The sequence below is a fragment of the Astyanax mexicanus genome, chromosome 1, assembly GCF_023375975.1.
Source record: "Astyanax mexicanus isolate ESR-SI-001 chromosome 1, AstMex3_surface, whole genome shotgun sequence".
In the NCBI taxonomy this organism is placed as follows: domain Eukaryota; kingdom Metazoa; phylum Chordata; class Actinopteri; order Characiformes; family Acestrorhamphidae; genus Astyanax; species Astyanax mexicanus.
Window position 1 is genome coordinate 47,344,914 of NC_064408.1, and position 18,967 is coordinate 47,363,880.

At 40.3% G+C, this 18,967-nt stretch overlaps 3 protein-coding genes and 1 long non-coding RNA gene across 10 annotated transcripts in view; 2 read left to right on the forward strand and 2 right to left on the reverse strand.

Moving 5' to 3' along the window:
* LOC103035149 (tripartite motif-containing protein 16-like) overlaps positions 1-18,967 on the forward strand; it is a 204,234-nt gene that overhangs the window by 181,724 nt on the left and 3,543 nt on the right. Inside the window, exons 1-4 of one of the 7 annotated variants that reach the window (XM_049479246.1) lie at positions 13,430-15,100; positions 15,368-15,463; positions 15,666-15,899; positions 17,764-17,917. The exons of the other annotated variants lie outside the window; for them this stretch is intronic. Of the exons in view, the coding sequence (XP_049335203.1) occupies positions 14,513-15,100; positions 15,368-15,463; positions 15,666-15,899; positions 17,764-17,917 (1,072 nt within the window). The 5' untranslated portion in view covers positions 13,430-14,512. Of the gene's footprint in view, positions 1-13,429; positions 15,101-15,367; positions 15,464-15,665; positions 15,900-17,763; positions 17,918-18,967 lie in introns of those variants that run through there. 7 annotated transcript variants of the gene reach the window in all.
* On the reverse strand, positions 855-7,915 carry LOC111193541 (uncharacterized). The gene is made up of 2 exons (XM_049479198.1): positions 1,062-7,915; positions 855-926 (listed from the first exon to the last, which is right to left on the reverse strand). The coding sequence occupies exon 1, from the start codon at positions 7,442-7,444 to the stop codon at positions 1,556-1,558; it is 5,889 nt and encodes a 1,962-aa protein (XP_049335155.1). The 5' UTR covers positions 7,445-7,915; the 3' UTR covers positions 855-926; positions 1,062-1,555.
* On the reverse strand, positions 8,245-8,787 carry LOC125802173 (uncharacterized). Its single transcript, XR_007439145.1, has 2 exons — positions 8,452-8,787; positions 8,245-8,316 (listed from the first exon to the last, which is right to left on the reverse strand). It is a non-coding gene; the product is annotated as an uncharacterized LOC125802173 (long non-coding RNA).
* Positions 8,860-13,434, forward strand: LOC103034613 (E3 ubiquitin/ISG15 ligase TRIM25). The gene is made up of 6 exons (XM_007254901.4): positions 8,860-9,599; positions 10,097-10,192; positions 10,418-10,651; positions 10,856-11,015; positions 12,169-12,225; positions 12,304-13,434. The coding sequence occupies exons 1-6, from the start codon at positions 9,012-9,014 to the stop codon at positions 12,831-12,833; spliced, it is 1,665 nt and encodes a 554-aa protein (XP_007254963.3). The 5' UTR covers positions 8,860-9,011; the 3' UTR covers positions 12,834-13,434.

Genomic DNA, 18,967 nt, shown 5'->3' on the forward strand with positions numbered 1-18,967 from the left:
TTAGTGATTAGCTGCTTGAGATTGGCTATTAGCAATTAGCTGCTAGACATTACCAATTAGCTTCTAGAGATGTGTCATTAGCAATTAGCTCCTAGAGATTGGCTATTAGCGATTAGCTGCTAAAGATTGGTCATTAGTGATTAGCTGCCAGAGTATGGTCATTAATGATTAGCTGCTAGAGATTGATCATTATTAGCTGCTATAGATTGGCCAATAGTGATTGGCTACAAGTGATTAACTGCTAGAGATTGGTCATTACCGATTAGCTGCTAGAGATTGGCTATTAGTGATTAGCTGCTAGATATTGGTCATTATTAGTTGCTAAATATTAGTCATTGGTAATTAGCTGCTGGAGATTGGCTATTAGTGATTAGCTGCTAAAGATTGGTCATGAGCGATAAGCAGCAAGAGATTAGACACTATTGATTTGCCATTAGGATCGTTGCCCTGCTGTAGAAATATTCTCTTTGCCACTGGCTGTAACACAAGGCCAAAGCATGCTAGCTCCACCCATATGCATTAACAGTTTTGGGTGTTATTTTTATGGAATTATACAACCTTTATTGCTGTTAACAATACGTTGTTCAATATACATTTCCTTTTTGCTTTTTTCCTGCTTTTTTATTTTATTTAGTCACATATACAGATTAACAATATACATTTTCAAAAAACTAAAATACTGTATTGTAAATGCATCAGTCTACAGGACTTGTTTATATGTTCCTTTCAAAACATCTAATGCAGAATCTTTAGGGAGAAGATGCAGGAAAGGTTTCATGCAATGACTTGTCCATGCTCTGTATTTCAGCTGTGTAGCTACACCGGTCTAATGGAATAATGGCCACGAGTCATACTGATGTCTTTTGAAGGTTTATTTCTCCTTTTCTCTCTCCCTCTCTCTGGTCCTTCATCGGACACCGTGAAAACTACACAAAACAAAGCAACCGTTCAGTATATGCTAGCTAGCACAACAATTCTGTGTACAACTCGAAACACAAGATTCATTGAAAAAAGGCATATTAAACACATTACTAAACAGTATTTAACAGACAAACATTTACCGTGTGCGCCTTTAGACCTCGTGTTAGCTTTAATTCTTGTTCTCCCTCTGCTGCTTAGTTAGTCTTCTCTCTCTGCCGCCAAGTTAGTTCTGACCCATAATTCTCCAGTTACCCGCCTAACTAACTCGCGTCACGTGACTCATTACGCTCCACAGTAAAGCAGCACTAAACTAAAAGTCCTTCTTTTTAAACAAATATTATTTTAGAGACATATATTTATTAACACATTTTACCCTCATTTTTACACCTTTTCATATAGATTTTTAGCCCTTTTTAACAACCATATGAAATAAAACAACAATGAATGTATAATGATAAATAAACAAAAATATCCGTATTAACATGTCATTCTGACAGTTACACTCCCACCAAATTACTACGATTTATGATATCCATTCCAAAAATGAATAAATCTAGTAATTTCCAGAACTGAGTATATAAAACCTTACACTGTAAACTCTGTACAAAAGTGTTTTTAAAGTTTAGGAACAACTTTAGTTGTTCTCTACAAGTACGACTAACTTATGAATTGGCCTTTCAAGAATAGATGTATTCATTACATTCTGGCCTGCTTTTCCTAGCTTTCTAGAGCCTAGTTGTACTGTGGCCTTTCGCACCAGTTCATCTTGGTCTTTACAAACATCAAGTACTCTTCCAAGTCTCCACTCATTGCGGGGAACCTCTTCTTCTTTGACAATGACAATATCCCCAATCTTTACGTTTCGTCTTGGAGAATGCCAGCGTTGTCTGAGGGTGATGTTTCCCAAATATTCCTTCCTCCATCTACTCCAAAATTGCTCAGTCAGATACTGCACTCTACGCCATCTCTTTCTGGCATACAGATCCTCTGCTACAAATTTTCCTGGTGGAGGCAGGGGAACAGAGCCTTTCATGGTGAGTAAATGATTAGGTGTGAGTGGTTCCAGGCTTTTGGGATCATTGATGTTGTTGGTAGTAAGTGGACGGCTGTTTATAATTGACATGGCTTCGTAGAAGAATGTCCTTAAAGAAGCATCATCTATTCTTCCAGTGCTCTGTGAGAGGACACAATTTAGGACGCTCCTAATAGTTCTGATCTGCCTCTCCCAAACACCTCCCATGTGACTAGCATCAGGTACGTTCATAATGAAGTCACATTGCTTTTCAGCAAGAAAGCCAGTCAGTCTGTCTTGGTCCAGTTCCTTCAAAGCCTTTGCCAACTCATTTTTTGCCCCAACAAAATTGGTCCCTTGATCCGATCTGATTTGTCTCACAGCTCCACGGATAGCTATAAAACAGCGCAGTGCATTTATGAAGGCATCAGTTGTTAGATCTTCTAACATTTCAATGTGCACTGCCCTTGAGGATAGACAGGTGAATACAAGGCCATATCTCTTACTCTCTTTACGACCCTGTTTAGAATAAAAGGGTCCGAAACAATCCATCCCACAGAAGGAGAATGGTGGCGAAGGATTGACGCGATCTGCAGGTAGATCTGCCATCTTTTGTGTTTCTGTTGGCCTGCGAGCTCTCCTGCATGTCACACATTGCTTAATGTGATTTGCCACAACCTTGCTGCCACTTAAGACCCAGTAGCCATTTGCTCTCAGTTCATTAAGAGTTTGTCCTCTGCCTTGGTGCTGAGTTTTTTCATGGCAGTAATCTACAATCAGGCGTGTGACCTCACCATCTTTGGGTAGGATTACTGGATGCTTTAGGTCAAGAGGTAAAGAAGCATTCTTTAAGCGCCCTCCCACCCTGAGAACACCATCTAGAATTATTGGGTTAAGCTGATACAACTGATGACTTTTGGGCAGTTTGTCATGACTCAGTATTTGCATTTCATCTTCAAAGGCATCGTTTTGTGCCAATTTTACAAGTGCAAGACTAGCCTTTCTTCGATCTTCAACATTAAGAGGCTCTGCTGCCTTAGCTCCCTTTGCTAGATGTTGGATACGTGCAATGACATTCAGTGCTGTATGCCATTTTGAGAATTGTTTGAGTCTGTTTGTGAAGTTTTTCTCTTCTGTTACATTTGTTTGTAGCGCTTGTGTCACTTTGACTTCAGGATCCCCCAACAGAAGCTGTGGAACTAACTTTGGTGCGACAATCTCTCTTTCCCACAAGAACTTGGGTCCAGTCAGCCAGTCTGAACTTATCAATTCTGCCACCTTGAGGCCTCTGCTAGAGTGATCTGCTGGATTTTGATCAGTGTTGATATAGTGCCACTGAGCTGGGTCAGTCATTTCTCTGATTCTTTGAACTCGATTGGCTACGAAAATGTGAAATCTTCGAGCTTCATTGTTAATGTAGCCCAACACTACCTGTGAGTCAGTCCAAAAATACTCCTGATCAATTTTAAGCTCTAGCTCCTCTTTTAACATGCTGCTTACTGCTGCGGAGACCACGGCAGCAGTTAACTCTAGCCTTGGTATGGTTACCACTTTTGTGGGAGCAACTCTAGCTTTACCCATCACTAGTGAGCAGTGTACTTTGTCTTCGCCCACCACACGAATGTATGAACACTGTCCATACCCATGGGTGCTAGCATCCGAAAAGTGATGTAGTTCTGTTCTTTGGACTTTTCCCATTTCTTCTGGGATTAAGCACCTTGGTATCTGGAGCTTCTGGAGATTCTCTAGGTCACTAAGCCAGCTCTCCCATCGTGGCTTTAACTCTGTGGGCAGAGGTTCGTCCCACCCAATGCCTCTTTGACACATTTCCTGTAGAACTTTCTTTCCCAGCAGGAGGAAGGGAGCAAGGAAGCCCAGCGGGTCGAACACAGAAGCTACAGTTGAGAGGACTGCACGCCGTGTTGCTGGTTTTTCATCCAGAGTGACCTTAAAGAAAAAGGTATCACTGTTAGCGCTCCACTTTATTCCCAACACACTTTGAACTGGGAGTTCTTCATAAGTCAAGTCTACATCTTGGATTCCGCTAGCTCGTTCGCTCTCAGGAATTGACTCCAAAACTTCTCTGTTGTTGGAGATGAATTTGTGGAGGTGTAATTTTCCTCTTGCACAGACATTTTGTGCATCTCTCACTAGTTTGATGGCTGTGTCAACAGATTTTACGCTAAAAAGCCCGTCATCAACATAGAAATTCTTTTTGATAAAGTTGGCGGCATCAGGATACTCTTTTTCATTTTGGCTTGCAAGATACTTCAATCCATAATTTGCGCAGCCAGGGGAGGATGCTGCTCCAAAAAGATGGACATTCATGCGGTATTCTTTTGGCACTGATTCTGTGTCACCTTCCTCCCACCACAGAAACCGTAAGTAATCTCTGTCTTCAGGGTTTACGTGAAACCTGTGAAACATCTTTTCCACATCACAAATGACTGCTATTGGATGTTTTCGGAATCTGCAGAGCACTCCTGTGAGCCCATTTGTAAGATCAGGTCCAGCCAGCAAGTGATCATTCAAAGCGGTGCCACCATACTTGGCAGAGCAGTCGAACACTACCCTAATTTTATCTGGCTTTCTAGGGTGATAGACCCCCTGGTGTGGAATATACCACACATTTCCAGCTTTGGGTTGGCATACAGCTCTCTCTGCTTCACCCTCCTTGAAGACACCTTCCATAAACTTGAGGTAGTCATCTCTGAATTTGGAATTTTTCTCAAATTTCCCTTTCAGGCGCTTCAGTCGAACCAGGGCCAAATGCTTGTTGTCTGGCAGTTGTGGATGTGTCTTAAAGGGAAGGGGCATTTCCAGGTGACCGTCTGCATTCTGATGTACTGTCTTATTCAGTAATTGCATGAACTGTATATCATCTTGTGATACACTCTTTTCACCAGGGCTGGTGTCTTTGAAGTCTGATTCGAGTGCTCTGATAACAGTGGCTGGTGTCAATGGGGGAATCTCTTTAACTGTTACACGATGGCATAAACCTGTCACTTCTGGCGACTTAGCAGCCTGTGGTGAACTACCGACAATGCTCCAACCCAGGTCAGTCTTGATGGCGTATGGCTCATCATCACCTCCAGTGATAACTTGACGTGGAGCCAATGCTCTGGAACAGTCATAGCCAATGAGGAGTCCGACCTCACAATTCATCAGTTCTGGCATTTCTTGGGCTACTCCTTTTAAATGTCTCCATCCCTTGGCAGTTTTAGGAGTAGGAATGTGAGAACGTTCAAGTGGAATGAAGTCTCTGGTGTAGGCAGGTGGCAAGTTAATAAAGCATGGTGAGGAAAACCCTCTAACTCTAAGCCCACTTACTCTTTCACTCTGAATGATGGAGTCCTTTCCCATCATAGTGGTAAGCTTTAGTTTAACTGGCTCTAAATCTGCCCCCATCTTTTCACATACCTCCTTGTCTACAAAGGTGTTGCTACTCTGGGTATCTAGTAAAGCGTAAGCTAAGGTCTCTGATTCAGGAGAGGTGGTTGTGGAAATCCACACAGGAACTATCATGGAGGTGCTCCCACCATTACATCTGTCAAGACAACAAGAAAGTGAAGATGTATTCTCTGGTACTTGTCTAACAGAAGATGTGTTCGCAGAGACAAAGGAGCGGTCTTCGTGAAGTGGAGTTGGATGATGTTTCTTGCATATGCCACAAGTAGCTTTATTCTTGCATTCCTTTGAATTGTGTCCCTTCCTAAGACAGCCAAAGCACAGGCTATTGTCAAAGATAAAGCTTCTCTTGTCTTTCATGGACTTGTTAGCAAACATCTGGCATTTGTGGATAGAATGGCTTTCTCCACAGCATACACATGCTTTCATAGCTGTATTTGCATTTTCAGGTGCCTTCACATTTGTCATAAATGCATTAGCCTTTGGGCGCCTTGTGTCTCTACCAGGCCTTTCGTCAATATGCTTCAATGCATGAAAGGATGTCACAGGATTGCATGCAATCTCAGCTTCTTGTGCCATAAATTCAGCAAACTCTTTGAAACTGGGGTATTCCTCTGTTTGACGCAAGCACTTTGTGACGTGACGATTCCAGCGAGAGGTCACCCAGTCAGGGATTTTGTGAAGCATCCTTTGATTTTCTTCGCAGTCATTTAAGACCTGAAGCCCTTTGATATGAGGCATTGCATTGCTACAGGCAGTTAGGAAATCGCTAAACTGTCTCAGTTTAACTGACTCTCTAGGACCGATCTTTGGCCAGTTGTTTAATTTTTCTCTAAATGCACGTTGAATTACAAATGAGTGGCCATAGCGAGTATTCAGAGCCTCCCATGCTTGGTTGTAGGCTTCATCATCCTTTCTGTAGAAGCTGCCTTCTAACACGGACCTTGCCTCACCACCAATGTACTTCTGTAGGTAGAACAACCTGTCAGCTGGACTTGTGCATCTCCGTTCTATCAATGTCTTGAAACTTGTGCTCCACTCTAAGAACTTGAGTGGGTCTCCATAGAAGACAGCAGGCTCAGGTGCAGGAAGTCTGGTAAGGACTAGTGTGTCATGTAGGACTTGTGCTAATGACGCTTCATTGTTGAGATGAGCTATTTGTTCAGTGCTATCATCCTGCCATGTTTGCTCCTTTTTAATTTCTTTTGAGGACAAAGGTACTTGAGGACAATTAGCCACCTTGTTTTGCACTGTTCTGTTTTCTTCACAGTCCTGATCTGAGTCATCTTCACTGTATGCTTGGAGCTTGGCAGCTAGAACTTGAAGATCTCTATGATTTTCTAATCTCTTTAGTTCTTGCCTTTGTGAAGCTATGGCCTCCTCCATTTTTATTTCAGCCCTTTTTGCAGCAAACTGTGCGGCACACTCTGCTCGTTTCGCTGCAATGCTTCGCTGTTCTGATGACTGAGAGTGGCTACTACCATCAGTAGACCTGGAGATTGTAGTCCCAAATATTGATTGGGCATACTCTCTATCGAGCACATTATGAAGTATTGTGTTTTCTGCTTTAGCATCAAACTCCTCTAGCCCCACTTCACTCATCCGTATTTTCATGAGCCTCATCAGATCTGCTGTCACTGCTATGCAGGAATCCATCTTTCTTCTAATCTCAGGTGAAGGTGCTAGTTGAGTTCGTATGTTTTCATACAACTCTTTCAATTTTGTCTCTAGCCCTTCAATATCATCCATCATGCTAGCCAAACCACTGTCAGAGCACTCATCCTTAAGTTTGTTTCTTGAAGCTCTAACTTGATCTTTCCAGCGTTCATACAGCTTGATGAATTTGCTCTCTCTATGAAAGGCCTCTTGTTCTTTCAATTCTAGCATTTTGGTGGTGTACTTTCTCTCACGTGAAGATTTTCTGGGTTCAACAGTCTCTGAGGTGGTGTGGGCAGGCTCTACCACTGCTATCTTTTCTACTTCTAGGTTAGCTTGACTGTCACCTGTAAGTGACTCTAATCTTTCCTGTTCAACATCATCACATTGTGATTTTAACTGTTCACTAACTTCACCCTTTTTTAAAGTTTCTTCATGAATTGACATTGTACATTTTTTTTTTTAGAAATGACAGCTTCGTGTAAACATATAACCATACGACCTTAACAGTTATATAGTTGTCTGTTCAGTAAATAACGTCAAGTACTTTTTTTTTTTTTTTTAAATATAACCCTTAATGCACTTCTTTGAACATGCTTGTGAAATCTTACTTTAAAGTACCATTATGCACAATAATCACACATTCATAAAACAGGAATGACAATTAGACTCTACTGATAAATGAATTACTTTTCTCATAAGAAGTGTTTTTTTTTTTTTTTTTGTGTCTTGTGAAAGGAGCACAGTCAAACCTGACGCCGAGTGCAGAGCTGCAATGTCCTGCCTGAACACTTCACTTAGCTGAAACTGGCGCTGCGCTGAAACTTTGCTTAGCTTTAGCCTTCGTTGTTGAAACTGTCTTTTTCTTGAATTGACGTGCTCCGCGCCGTTTTCGCGGGAACGCACGCTGAACTCTCCGCCGCGTTGCTCGCTCCTCCGCGGGCACACGCTGATCTCTCCGCCGCGTTGCTCGCTCCTCCGCGGGCACGCGCGCTGGTCTCTCCGCCGCGATGCTCGCTCCTCCGCGGGCACACGCGCTGGTCTCTCCGCCGCGATGCTCGCTCCTCCGCGGGCACACGCGCTGAACTCTCCGCCGCGTTGCTCGCTCCTCCGCGGGCACACGCGCTGAACTCTCCGCCGCGTTGCTCGCTCCTCCGCGGGCACACGCGCTGGACTCTGGGCCGCGATGGCGGTACGTTTTCACTGTAGCTACACCGGTCTAATGGAATAATGGCCACGAGTCATACTGATGTCTTTTGAAGGTTTATTTCTCCTTTTCTCTCTCCCTCTCTCTGGTCCTTCATCGGACACCGTGAAAACTACACAAAACAAAGCAACCGTTCAGTATATGCTAGCTAGCACAACAATTCTGTGTACAACTCGAAACACAAGATTCATTGAAAAAAGGCATATTAAACACATTACTAAACAGTATTTAACAGACAAACATTTACCGTGTGCGCCTTTAGACCTCGTGTTAGCTTTAATTCTTGTTCTCCCTCTGCTGCTTAGTTAGTCTTCTCTCTCTGCCGCCAAGTTAGTTCTGACCCATAATTCTCCAGTTACCCGCCTAACTAACTCGCGTCACGTGACTCATTACGCTCCACAGTAAAGCAGCACTAAACTAAAAGTCCTTCTTTTTAAACAAATATTATTTTAGAGACATATATTTATTAACACATTTTACCCTCATTTTTACACCTTTTCATATAGATTTTTAGCCCTTTTTAACAACCATATGAAATAAAACAACAATGAATGTATAATGATAAATAAACAAAAATATCCGTATTAACATGTCATTCTGACAGTTACAAGCTGTGTCTGTATAGTAGCTTTAATTGATTGGATAAAGCACAGAAAAAAAGACAGTATGACTCTCTCTTAAGACATGTGCCAGCTTGTATTTGGCAGCACCCTCTGAAGCTGATGTTGCTCCTCCTCCTCAGTTCAGAGAAAACAAAACTAATCTCAGAGTGCTGCTTTCTCTCTCTCAGTCTTTGAGTGCTGGAAAATGGCAGAGATTACTGTTTCAGATCAGAAAAGGTTTAGCTGTTCAGTCTGTCTGGATCTACTAAAGGATCCAGTAACTATTCCCTGTGGACACAGTTTCTGTATGGTTTGTATTAATGGCTGCTGGGATCAGGAGGATCAGAGGGGGGTCTACAGCTGCCCCCAGTGCAGAGAGACGTTCATTGCAAGGCCTGTTCTACACAGAAACAAAATGCTGGCTGAAGTGGTGAAGACACTGAAGAAGACAGAAGTCCGAGCTGCTTCTCCTGCTCACTGTTACGCTGGAGCTGGAGATGTGGAGTGTGATTTCTGTACTGGGAGAAAACTCAAAGCCATCAAGTCCTGTTTGGTGTGTGTAGCGTCTCTCTGTGAAACTCATCTTAAACCTCACCTGGAAATTCCAGCCTTGATGAAGCACAAGCTGATGAAAGCGTCCACACAACTACAGGAGAAGATCTGCTCTCAGCATGATAAACTGATCGAGATCTACTGTCGCACTGATCAGAAGTTAATCTGTTATCTGTGTACGATGCATGAACACAAAGCTCATGATACAGTTGCAGCTGCAGCAGAAAGAACTGAGAGAGAGGTGAGATCTACAATACTTGACCTTTGATGCATCCATGTTGTTATTCCTTCATCTGAATTATTGGAATTCAGTTTAGTATAAAATACAATATAGTATTACATGTATTCTATTTACATAAAAAAGCTTATAGGTCAGCCATTCATTCATAGGACAGAGAAAGCGTTAAGGGCTTTGTTCGGGAACCTAGCAGATGGAACCTAGACAGAACCAGCCATCCGTAGCACAGAGCTCTACAACTGTTATTTACGTGTTTCATTCAGGAAGATGTTACAAAAATGTATTTGTATGACAGTAAGTAAGAAACAAGTCAAACCAGTTGAGTGAACATTTGACCAGGAAACACACACCTTTCTGGATTTTCCAGCTTTAAAAAGTATTCATGTGACTGTGTCTACATTCACTAAAAAATAGTGAACTTTATCTTGTTAGCTTTAATTTGTTAAAGAGATTGTTCCTCACATTTTACAAATATCTGAATAAAATGCATTTGTTTGCAGAGTCAGATAAAGGAGGTAAAATCAAAATCCCAACACAGAATCCAGGAGAAAGAGAAGAAACTGCAGGAACTGAAACAGGCTGTAAACACTCTAAAGGTAAATGAATAGGGTTCAAAATCACCTAAAAAATTTTGACTTACAAAAGACCCAAGGTAATAAAACATAACCCAAACAAAAGGCTTAATAAATATTTTTCATGATAATTGAACAAAACACACTCAGTACAGCTGTAAAAGCAGTATTTATTTTGCTATTCAACTAAGTTAAGTAAAGCTAAGCTTGAACTGGACCTCCATCTGGTCTATATGTGTATTAAAACAGGTCTCTGCACAGTCAGCAGTGGAGGACAGTGAGAGGATCTTTACTGAACTGATCCGCTCCATTGAGAAAAAGCGCTCTGAGGTAACAGAGCTGATCAGAGATCAGGAGAAGACTGAACTGAGTGCAGCTGAAGAACTCATTGAACAGCTGGAGCAGGAGATCACTGATCTAAAAAGGAGACAACCTGAGCTGGAGCAGCTTTCACACATTGAGGATCACATCCACTTCCTCCAGGTAAGAAACACTGACTAAAACACAAATTACCTTTCTAGAAGGTAATTTGCTGTTAATAAAGTAAAAACAGATAAGTGCTTAAATACCATTTTGCTAATTAACTATTCAATATACATTTTTTTGCAAAATAAATATTAAAATGTTGCCTAAAATAAAGTTCTTATACATCTAAATTAAAGATATAATTATTTTTTTCTTTTCTAGAGTTTCCAGTCTCTCTTTGTCTCTTTTGGATCTGAGCATTCACCAAGCCTTACTGTCGGTCAACATCTCTCATTTGAGGAAGTGACCAGATCTATATCTGATCTGAAAAAACAGCTAGTGGAATTGTGTGAAGAGAAGTTCAGCAAATTGTCTTCACAAGGTGTGTTGAACTAATAGAAAAAGTGCTCTATATAAAGAATCCAGCACAAGTGTCTCCTCTCAGCATTAGTGTCTTTTGTTTAAGCTTTATATTGTAAAAATGAATGACCTGTTGCCAGGATGAAGTGATGGCCTGTTAGAGATCTTCAACTACCCATGTGATGATCAAGGCCTCCTGTTCCATGGCAGCATAGATCGTTTGGCAGGTGGATTTTTGGGGATTTGCTGTTAAGCCCTACACCTGCCTCCCTTATGCTGCTGTGGACTTTATAAATATGTAAGAAATGTTCCCCCAGGTCTTAGTAGAAGAATAGGGCTAAATGATGACGTCATCCAAGCAGCCGCCAGAGCTGGTTGGGCCAGAGGGCAATTATCAATGAGTTAAAGGGGTTTTAAAGGATGATATACTTCTATAAGCCTTAAGAGGTGGAGAAAGTTGTTTTCTCTTTGCCCAAGGGTTGCATGTTGGGTAGCAAAACTTGACCTGAATGATGAGGATTGGATTCCCTGTGAGTCTTTCATCTTTCATCACATAAAGGCTGTCTCACTGTGGGATTTCATGGATGTAGTAAAAACAGTGAGTAACTTCAGCATCCTTTTGAAAGCCAGATCGAACCACTTCACATAGCTATCTGTCTGGGAGCGATAAACAGTTGTGCCCAGTCTCTGTATGTGAAGCTTAGGCCTGCTCATCCTCCTTTTTGTTCTTATGTGTAGCTGCCATTCTTTGGAGTCTTGGGGAGGCTTGGAGGTACCACTTACTTACTTGACCTGCGTGAGGGTAAGGAGGATGAGGGTTAGCTGGCATTTGGGCAGTGAGATGGTTCCAGGGATGGAGAGCTCTGTTACCTGTGTAGATGGTCCAATAGGCTCAGCTCATTCACCTACTAAGAAAAGACAGTAAAACAGAACAACAGAGGAGAGGGAAACACCGAATAAGGCAGACTTGTGGTGTTGTGCGCTCAGTTGTTTACCCAGCCACAGTATTAAATATAGATACAAAATACATGGTAAATATGCATTCAGTTAAAGATCAACCCATTCCAAAAAGAGGTTCCAGTGCTTGATTGTATTAAGAATGTGGTTCTGTAATCTTGTTCTGAATTATCTTTGTGTTCTAGCTTTTCATTATTTACTGTATTGTGTCTCCATAGCTACAGCTGTTCAAATTTTACCCTCCGAACCAAAAACCAGACAGGACTTTCTGCAATGTACGTAAAACATTATTATATTTTTAATTCACTAAAGTACATTTTCTCAGTGATCACTAAAGTGTGCTTCATCTTTAGATTTCAGTCTGCTGACTCTGGATCCAAAAACAGCACAACAAAACCTAATTCTGTCTGAGGAGAACAGAGTGGTGAAATATGTTCAGAATGTCCAGTCATATCCCGATCATCCAGAGAGATTTAACAACTTTTACGAGGTGTTGAGTAAGGAGAGTCTGAGTGGACGCTGTTACTGGGAGGTCGAGTGGAGCAGTAAGAATTGGGTGTTCATATCAGTCTCATATAAAGGAATCAGCAGAAAAGGATTAGGAGATGAGTGTAAGTTTGGAAGCAATAATCAGTCCTGGAGTCTGCAAACATCTTCTCCTCTCTCTTTTTGGCACAACAACACTGAGACTAAGCTCTCAGCTCCTCCATCCTCCAGAATAGGAGTGTATGTGGATCACAGTGCAGGAACTCTGTCCTTCTACAGCGTCTCTGATACAATGACCCTCCTACACACAGTCCACACCACATTCACTCAGCCGCTCTACGCTGGATTCTGGCTTGCTGGTACTGAATCAACTGCAACATTATGTAATCCCGATTAATTAATGTAATGCATAGTGTTAAAAAAACTTAATTTACCACTTTGTATAAATTTTGTGTCTAGTTTTCATAGTAAAACGTTTGTGGGAGCCTCCTTCTTAAGAAGTTAGAACCATAGTAATTTATTATAATGAATTGGACACTGATGGTGATTACTGTCATCAGTAATGTTTGCGTTATAAAATGTTGATCTCCAATCGTTTACTTTAAGTTGAGTCTTCCAACACTCTGTCCAATCCCAGCCACATCTCTGTCTCTTCAGAAGATAGAACACCACATGCAGATATCTTAATGAAGCCTGCACTAATCATTTTACCCCAATTCCTAGGATGACTGCCTCAAAGACGAATGCTTTGATTGTCAACCCAAGGACTTAAAACATAAGTCTTAAAACAGAAATATAAGATTTTCCACAACTTTCCACCTCAACATTTCACTGTATGATACTGTATGATGCATTTTGAGACACTGAAACACTGAAGAACTTTGTACGTTGTGGCCATATGGTAGATTTGATGAACCGATATTGTTTGTCTTTCTCATATTACCTTGTTTAACTATTGCTGTTTTTGATACAGTTTTACTTTCAGTTACTTTATTAAAATAGTTTACCCATGCATACTGTAAGTGTCCTTTGTCACATAAATTCAGCTGGTCAGATATTGAGAAAGTTGTTACTATTACTATTGTTGCTTGGAAACAACACATCACTTCACAAATTCACATTTTTACTGTTTTGGCACACACATCTGGGTGTCTGGAATGCCAAGTCAACCTAGAAACTGTGAAATAATACAACCCATGTCAAAGAAAACAGATGCTTTAATATATACCATTGGATAGGTAAAAGTATTTTTTAAGAGTCTTGGTCAATGGCATTGAAGTAGAATGTGCAAAAGGTTAAACTGCATTATACCAAAGAATGTTTTGTTTTCTTATAACGTTTTTTTTTATCTTATAAAGTATTTTTAATCTTGATCAGATTGACCTATTCTGTAATGTCAGGGCAAAGTTGATGTGCTCTTCTGCCCTGTATACAAAAAGTAATTGTATACAAAAAATATTTTCAAAGCTGTATAAACTGTATTGTATAAACTTTGTGTCCAGTTTTCATAGGACACAATTTGTAGCAGTCTCCTTCCTAAGAACCAGGGTCATTTATACAATGAATTCGACACTGTCACTGGACAATATCCAGGCCCTATAAAATAAATGATAAATAAAATGATTTCTGTTTGAGTTAAGAAATGTTGGTCTCCAATCATTAACTTTAATTTGAGCCTTACAACACTCGAATCCCAGCCAGACCTCGGTCTATTTAGAAGATAGAACACCACATGCAAATATCTAAATGAAGCCTGCACTGATCATTTTACCCCAATTCCTATGATGACTGCCTCAAAGACAAATGCTTTGGTAAATCTTGAAACATAATAATAACATTTTCCACAGTTTGTCTCTTCACAAGAAGAGAGGTGTTCATTTTATGACACAGCTGTGTTGTGCCTCTCAGTGTTATATAATGTGTCGGATTTAGTTCTGATTTAGTGTTAGAGCATGTACTTTGCTCCACCCTCTTCCTAACCCTGCTTTCTGAATTGCCGAATCACAAAGCTCCTCCTTCTCAGTTCAGAAGAAACGAAACTCTTCTCTCTCTCTCTCAGTCTGTGAGTTCAGGAAAATGGCAGAGGTCAGTATTTTAGAACAGGATCAGTTCAGCTGTTCAGTCTGTCTGGATCTACTGAAGAATCCAGTAACTCTTCACTGTGGACACAGTTTCTGTATGGTTTGTATTAATGGCTGCTGGGATCAGGAGGATCAGAGGGGGGTCTACAGCTGCCCCCAGTGCAGAGAGACATTCACTCCGAGGCCTGTTCTACGCAGAAACAACATGCTGGCTGAAGTGGTGGAGAAACTGAAGAAGACAGAAGTCCGAGCTGCTTCTCCTGCTCACTGTAACGCTGGAGCTGGAGATGTGGAGTGTGATTTCTGTACTGGGAGAAAACTCAAAGCCATCAAGTCCTGTCTGATGTGTTTAGCGTCTCTCTGTGAAACTCATCTTAAACCTCACCTGGAAATTCCAGCCTTGATGAAGCACAAGCTGGTGAAAGCGTCCACACAACTACAGGAGAAGATCTGCTCTCAGCATGATGAAGTGATGAAGATCTACTGTCGCACTGATCAGCAGTTAATCTGTTATCTGTGTACGATGCATGAACACAAAGCTCATGATACAGTTGCAGCTGCAGCAGAAAGAACTGAGAAACAGGTGAGATTCTGATACTGATTATGTTTCTAAAACAGTCAGTGATTAGTCTGTGAATTAAACTCATTTCAGTTGATGAAGAATTTTCTAAACACTCAGAACAGTCAGTGAACATTGAACCAGCCAACACCCATCTTCTTCCAGCATGTTTATTATACTGATCACATGACTGTTCCAAAGCTCTGGAGAATGAAGAACTGTAAATCTTCAGCTGCTCTTATTATAAATCCTGTTGAGTCTAATTCATATAAATCTAATGTATTTTTACAGAATCAACTGAAAGAAAATCAGATGAAGTTCCAGCAGAGAATCCAGGATAAAGAGAAAACTGTGCAGGAGCTGAAACAGGCGGTAAAATCTCTTAAGGTGAGTAGTGAACAGAGAGCTGATGAAGCAGCTCTACATCACCTCAGTCAGGATCTTTATTCAGACAGTGAGGAGAAAAGTGTTAGGACAATATTTACACAGTTACAATGTGAACATGTGTGATCTAGTCCATCATTAAGCGAGTGAGATAGAGCTGAGGTTTAACTGGACCTCCATCTGGTTCATGCGTTTCTTGTAACAGGTCTCTGCACAGTCAGCAGTGGAGGACAGTGAGAGGATCTTTACTGAGCTGATCCGCTCCATTGAGAAAAAGCGCTCTGAGGTAACAGAGCTGATCAGAGATCAGGAGAAGACTGAACTGAGTGCAGCTGAAGAACTCCTGGACCAGCTGGAGCAGGAGATCACTGATCTAATGAGGAGAAACACTGAGCTGGAGCAGCTTTCACACACAGAAGATCACATCCACTTCCTCCAGGTAACAAACACTGATCTGATCTACAGAAACACCTGATTCTGTAGAGGAAATACAACAGGCCTATGCCTTTTCTACCTAATGAATATTCCATCTTTTTCAAAATATAGGAGAGATATTCATTTTAACCAATCTGACTACAATTTATAAATATTAATAAAGTAAAACAGTTAACCACTATCAGTGGAACATGTGGAAAATTAGGCTCTGTCTAACAGAACCAGGTCTGGTCAAATAGTAATGGGAGATATGGGCATAAAATCTACACAACAAAACTACATAACATGTGAAAACAGACTAGCAGACCATGGGTTGAGATCCAGAACTAAACTAGTGGTTATAGAACATGACACTCATTTTTTTCTCAGCAGTTAAGAGCACGGTATAGCGCCCAGTAAAACTTACTATACAGTGGTACGAAAAGGTTTTGGCACCCCTGATAATTTTCATTATTTTCCTTCATAAATCATTGGTTTGTTTGGATCAGCAATTTTAGCTAAATATATCATATGGCAGACGAACACAGTGATATTTGGGAAGTGAAGTTTTTAAATAAAAGCCTCTAAATGCTTCCTAAAGCTTCCAATGAGAGTCTGGCTTCTGGTTGAAGGTATTTTGGATCATTCTTTTTTACTAAACATCTCCATCTCCAGATGGTTTCTGAGTTTCATGAACAGCCCGATTTAAATCACACCACAGATTTGAATAATATTCAGGTTTGGGGTCTGAAATGATCATTCCAGAATGTTGTACTTGTTCCTCTGCATGAAAGCTTTAGTAGATTTTGAGCAGAGTTTAGTGTTTAGGATCGTTGTCTTATTGAAGTATCCAGCCCCGAGGCAATTTCAACTTTCTCACTGATTCTTATAATAATAATAATAATAATAATAATAATAATAATAATAATAATAATAATAATAATAATAATACATTTTATTTATATAGCGCTTTTCAAGATTCTCAAAGACGCTTGAACGCTTGAACATTGTTCTCAAGAATTTGCTGATATTGACTGGAATCCATGTGACCCTCAACTTTAACAAGATTCCCAGAACCTGCACTGATCACACTGCCTCAAAGCATGATGAACCACCAGCAAATTTTACTGTGGGGAGCAGGAAATTGTTTCTCTTGAAATGCTGTGTTCTTTTTCCTCCATGCGTACCGCCCTTCAAATAACTCAATTTTAATTTCAACAGTTCACAGCACCTTATTCCAAAATGAAGCTGGCTTGTCTAAATGTGCTTTAGCTTTAGCATACCTCAAGCGACTCTGTTTGTGGCGTGTGCTCAGAAAAAGGCTTCTTCTGCATTACTCTCCCATACAGCCTCTACATGTGTACAGTGTGCTGAATAGCTGAATGATGCACAGTGAGACCATCTGCAGTATGATGATGTTATAGGTCTTTGGAGCTGATCATGAAAATGATCGGGGGTGCCCAAACTTTTATATGCCACTACATAACTATGAAAGTCTAGAAACTCAAAGAAGCTCAGTCCACAGATTTCTTAGGCTCTTAGGCCTATTAGAAAAAAGTATCTCAGAAAGGCAATTACTACAGATTAACAGATAATAATCGTGGTAACATGCAGAGCATGGGAGATCTCGTACTACCAGTCAAACTCAGAGACTATGTCTTTGTACTTTCCTTGAATATTCAACCAGAGCAGAACTCTTCATATTTACATGAAAATTGGAGTTTGTCACTAATTACTTTTGGCTACCATCATGGGGCATTTCTAAACATAGCTGGATATCGATGTCAATATCAGTATTCCAGAAGTACCAGAAATAATCCAATACCTAAGTGTTTATTTATTAAAGTGTATTTACTTTTTTACAGTCATTACTATTTTTATCTCTCTAGAGTTTCCAGTCTCTTCATGTCTCTTCTGAATCAGAGTATTCACCCAACATCAGGGTCCGTCCCTCATTTGATGAAGTGATCAGATCTGTATCTGATCTGAAACAGCAACTAGAGGAATTGTGTGAAGAGAAGTTCAGCACAATGTCTCCACATGGTAAGAGGAGCTGTTCTGCTGTAATTTCTTCTTAAATATTGAGGAGCTAAGAAGTGGAAAATCTTACTGAGAAAATTAGTCTAGTTAATATAGGTGCATGTGATGTCTAACTATTTTTGTAGAAGATTATTGTAAAGATTTTTTAATGAATGTATTTCCACAAGTTCATATAATGTGTGAACAAGATGCTTCTGATCTGGTGCTAGAGCCATGTTGTCCTGGCACAAATTAAGCTCTGAGTAACCAAAAAAAAATTAGTATTTAGAATTAAGCCCCTGTGGTGACCACAAGCCTATTTGCCCCTTATAAACTTCCACTCATTAATGCATTTGATGATGTAACATGCCAATGGACAGGTAATATGGAAATACAGAATGTTGCTCATAAAAACAAAACCTTATTGCATAAGGTGGGCTATCAACTATAAAGGTTAACAAGAGCTTCCATTGCATGATATCCCATACCTGTCAAGTTTTGGATTTAAAAATAAGGGAAAATTTCGGCCGCCCTCTTCAAGCCATCCCACTAGCCCAACCAAGGTTCGGTATCCCTCACATTTTAAGAGAGGTTTACAAGAAATCTAAAATAACCACATGTGAACCACTTACAAATTACAGTTAGATGATCAGAATCTGATAGGTCTACCTTTGTTGAAACTAAAATGTTGCGGACATTCCTACATATGTAATTATTTTAATACAGCCAAATTAAAAACCCTTTTTCTAGATATTTACATGAAATGTTTCCTTTTTTGATAGGAATGCACTCTTTTGTATGAGATCTATATATTTTTTTTATTTAATGGATTTAAAATTGAACAAAGGGTGCACCAATTCTGCAAAATGACTGTTGTTGACCTAGAAATAGTATTGTTAGCTTATCCACTACATCCACTACATCTTCTAGATAACTAGTTAAATGAATTTTCGTTTATTATAGCTTACAGTAGGCCTGCAATCCTAAATTAACAAACAGTTTGAAAATGAAATAGTTATTGGCTGATCAGGTACATCAGGGCAGGTTGAACATATAGTGCTGGCCAAAAGTATT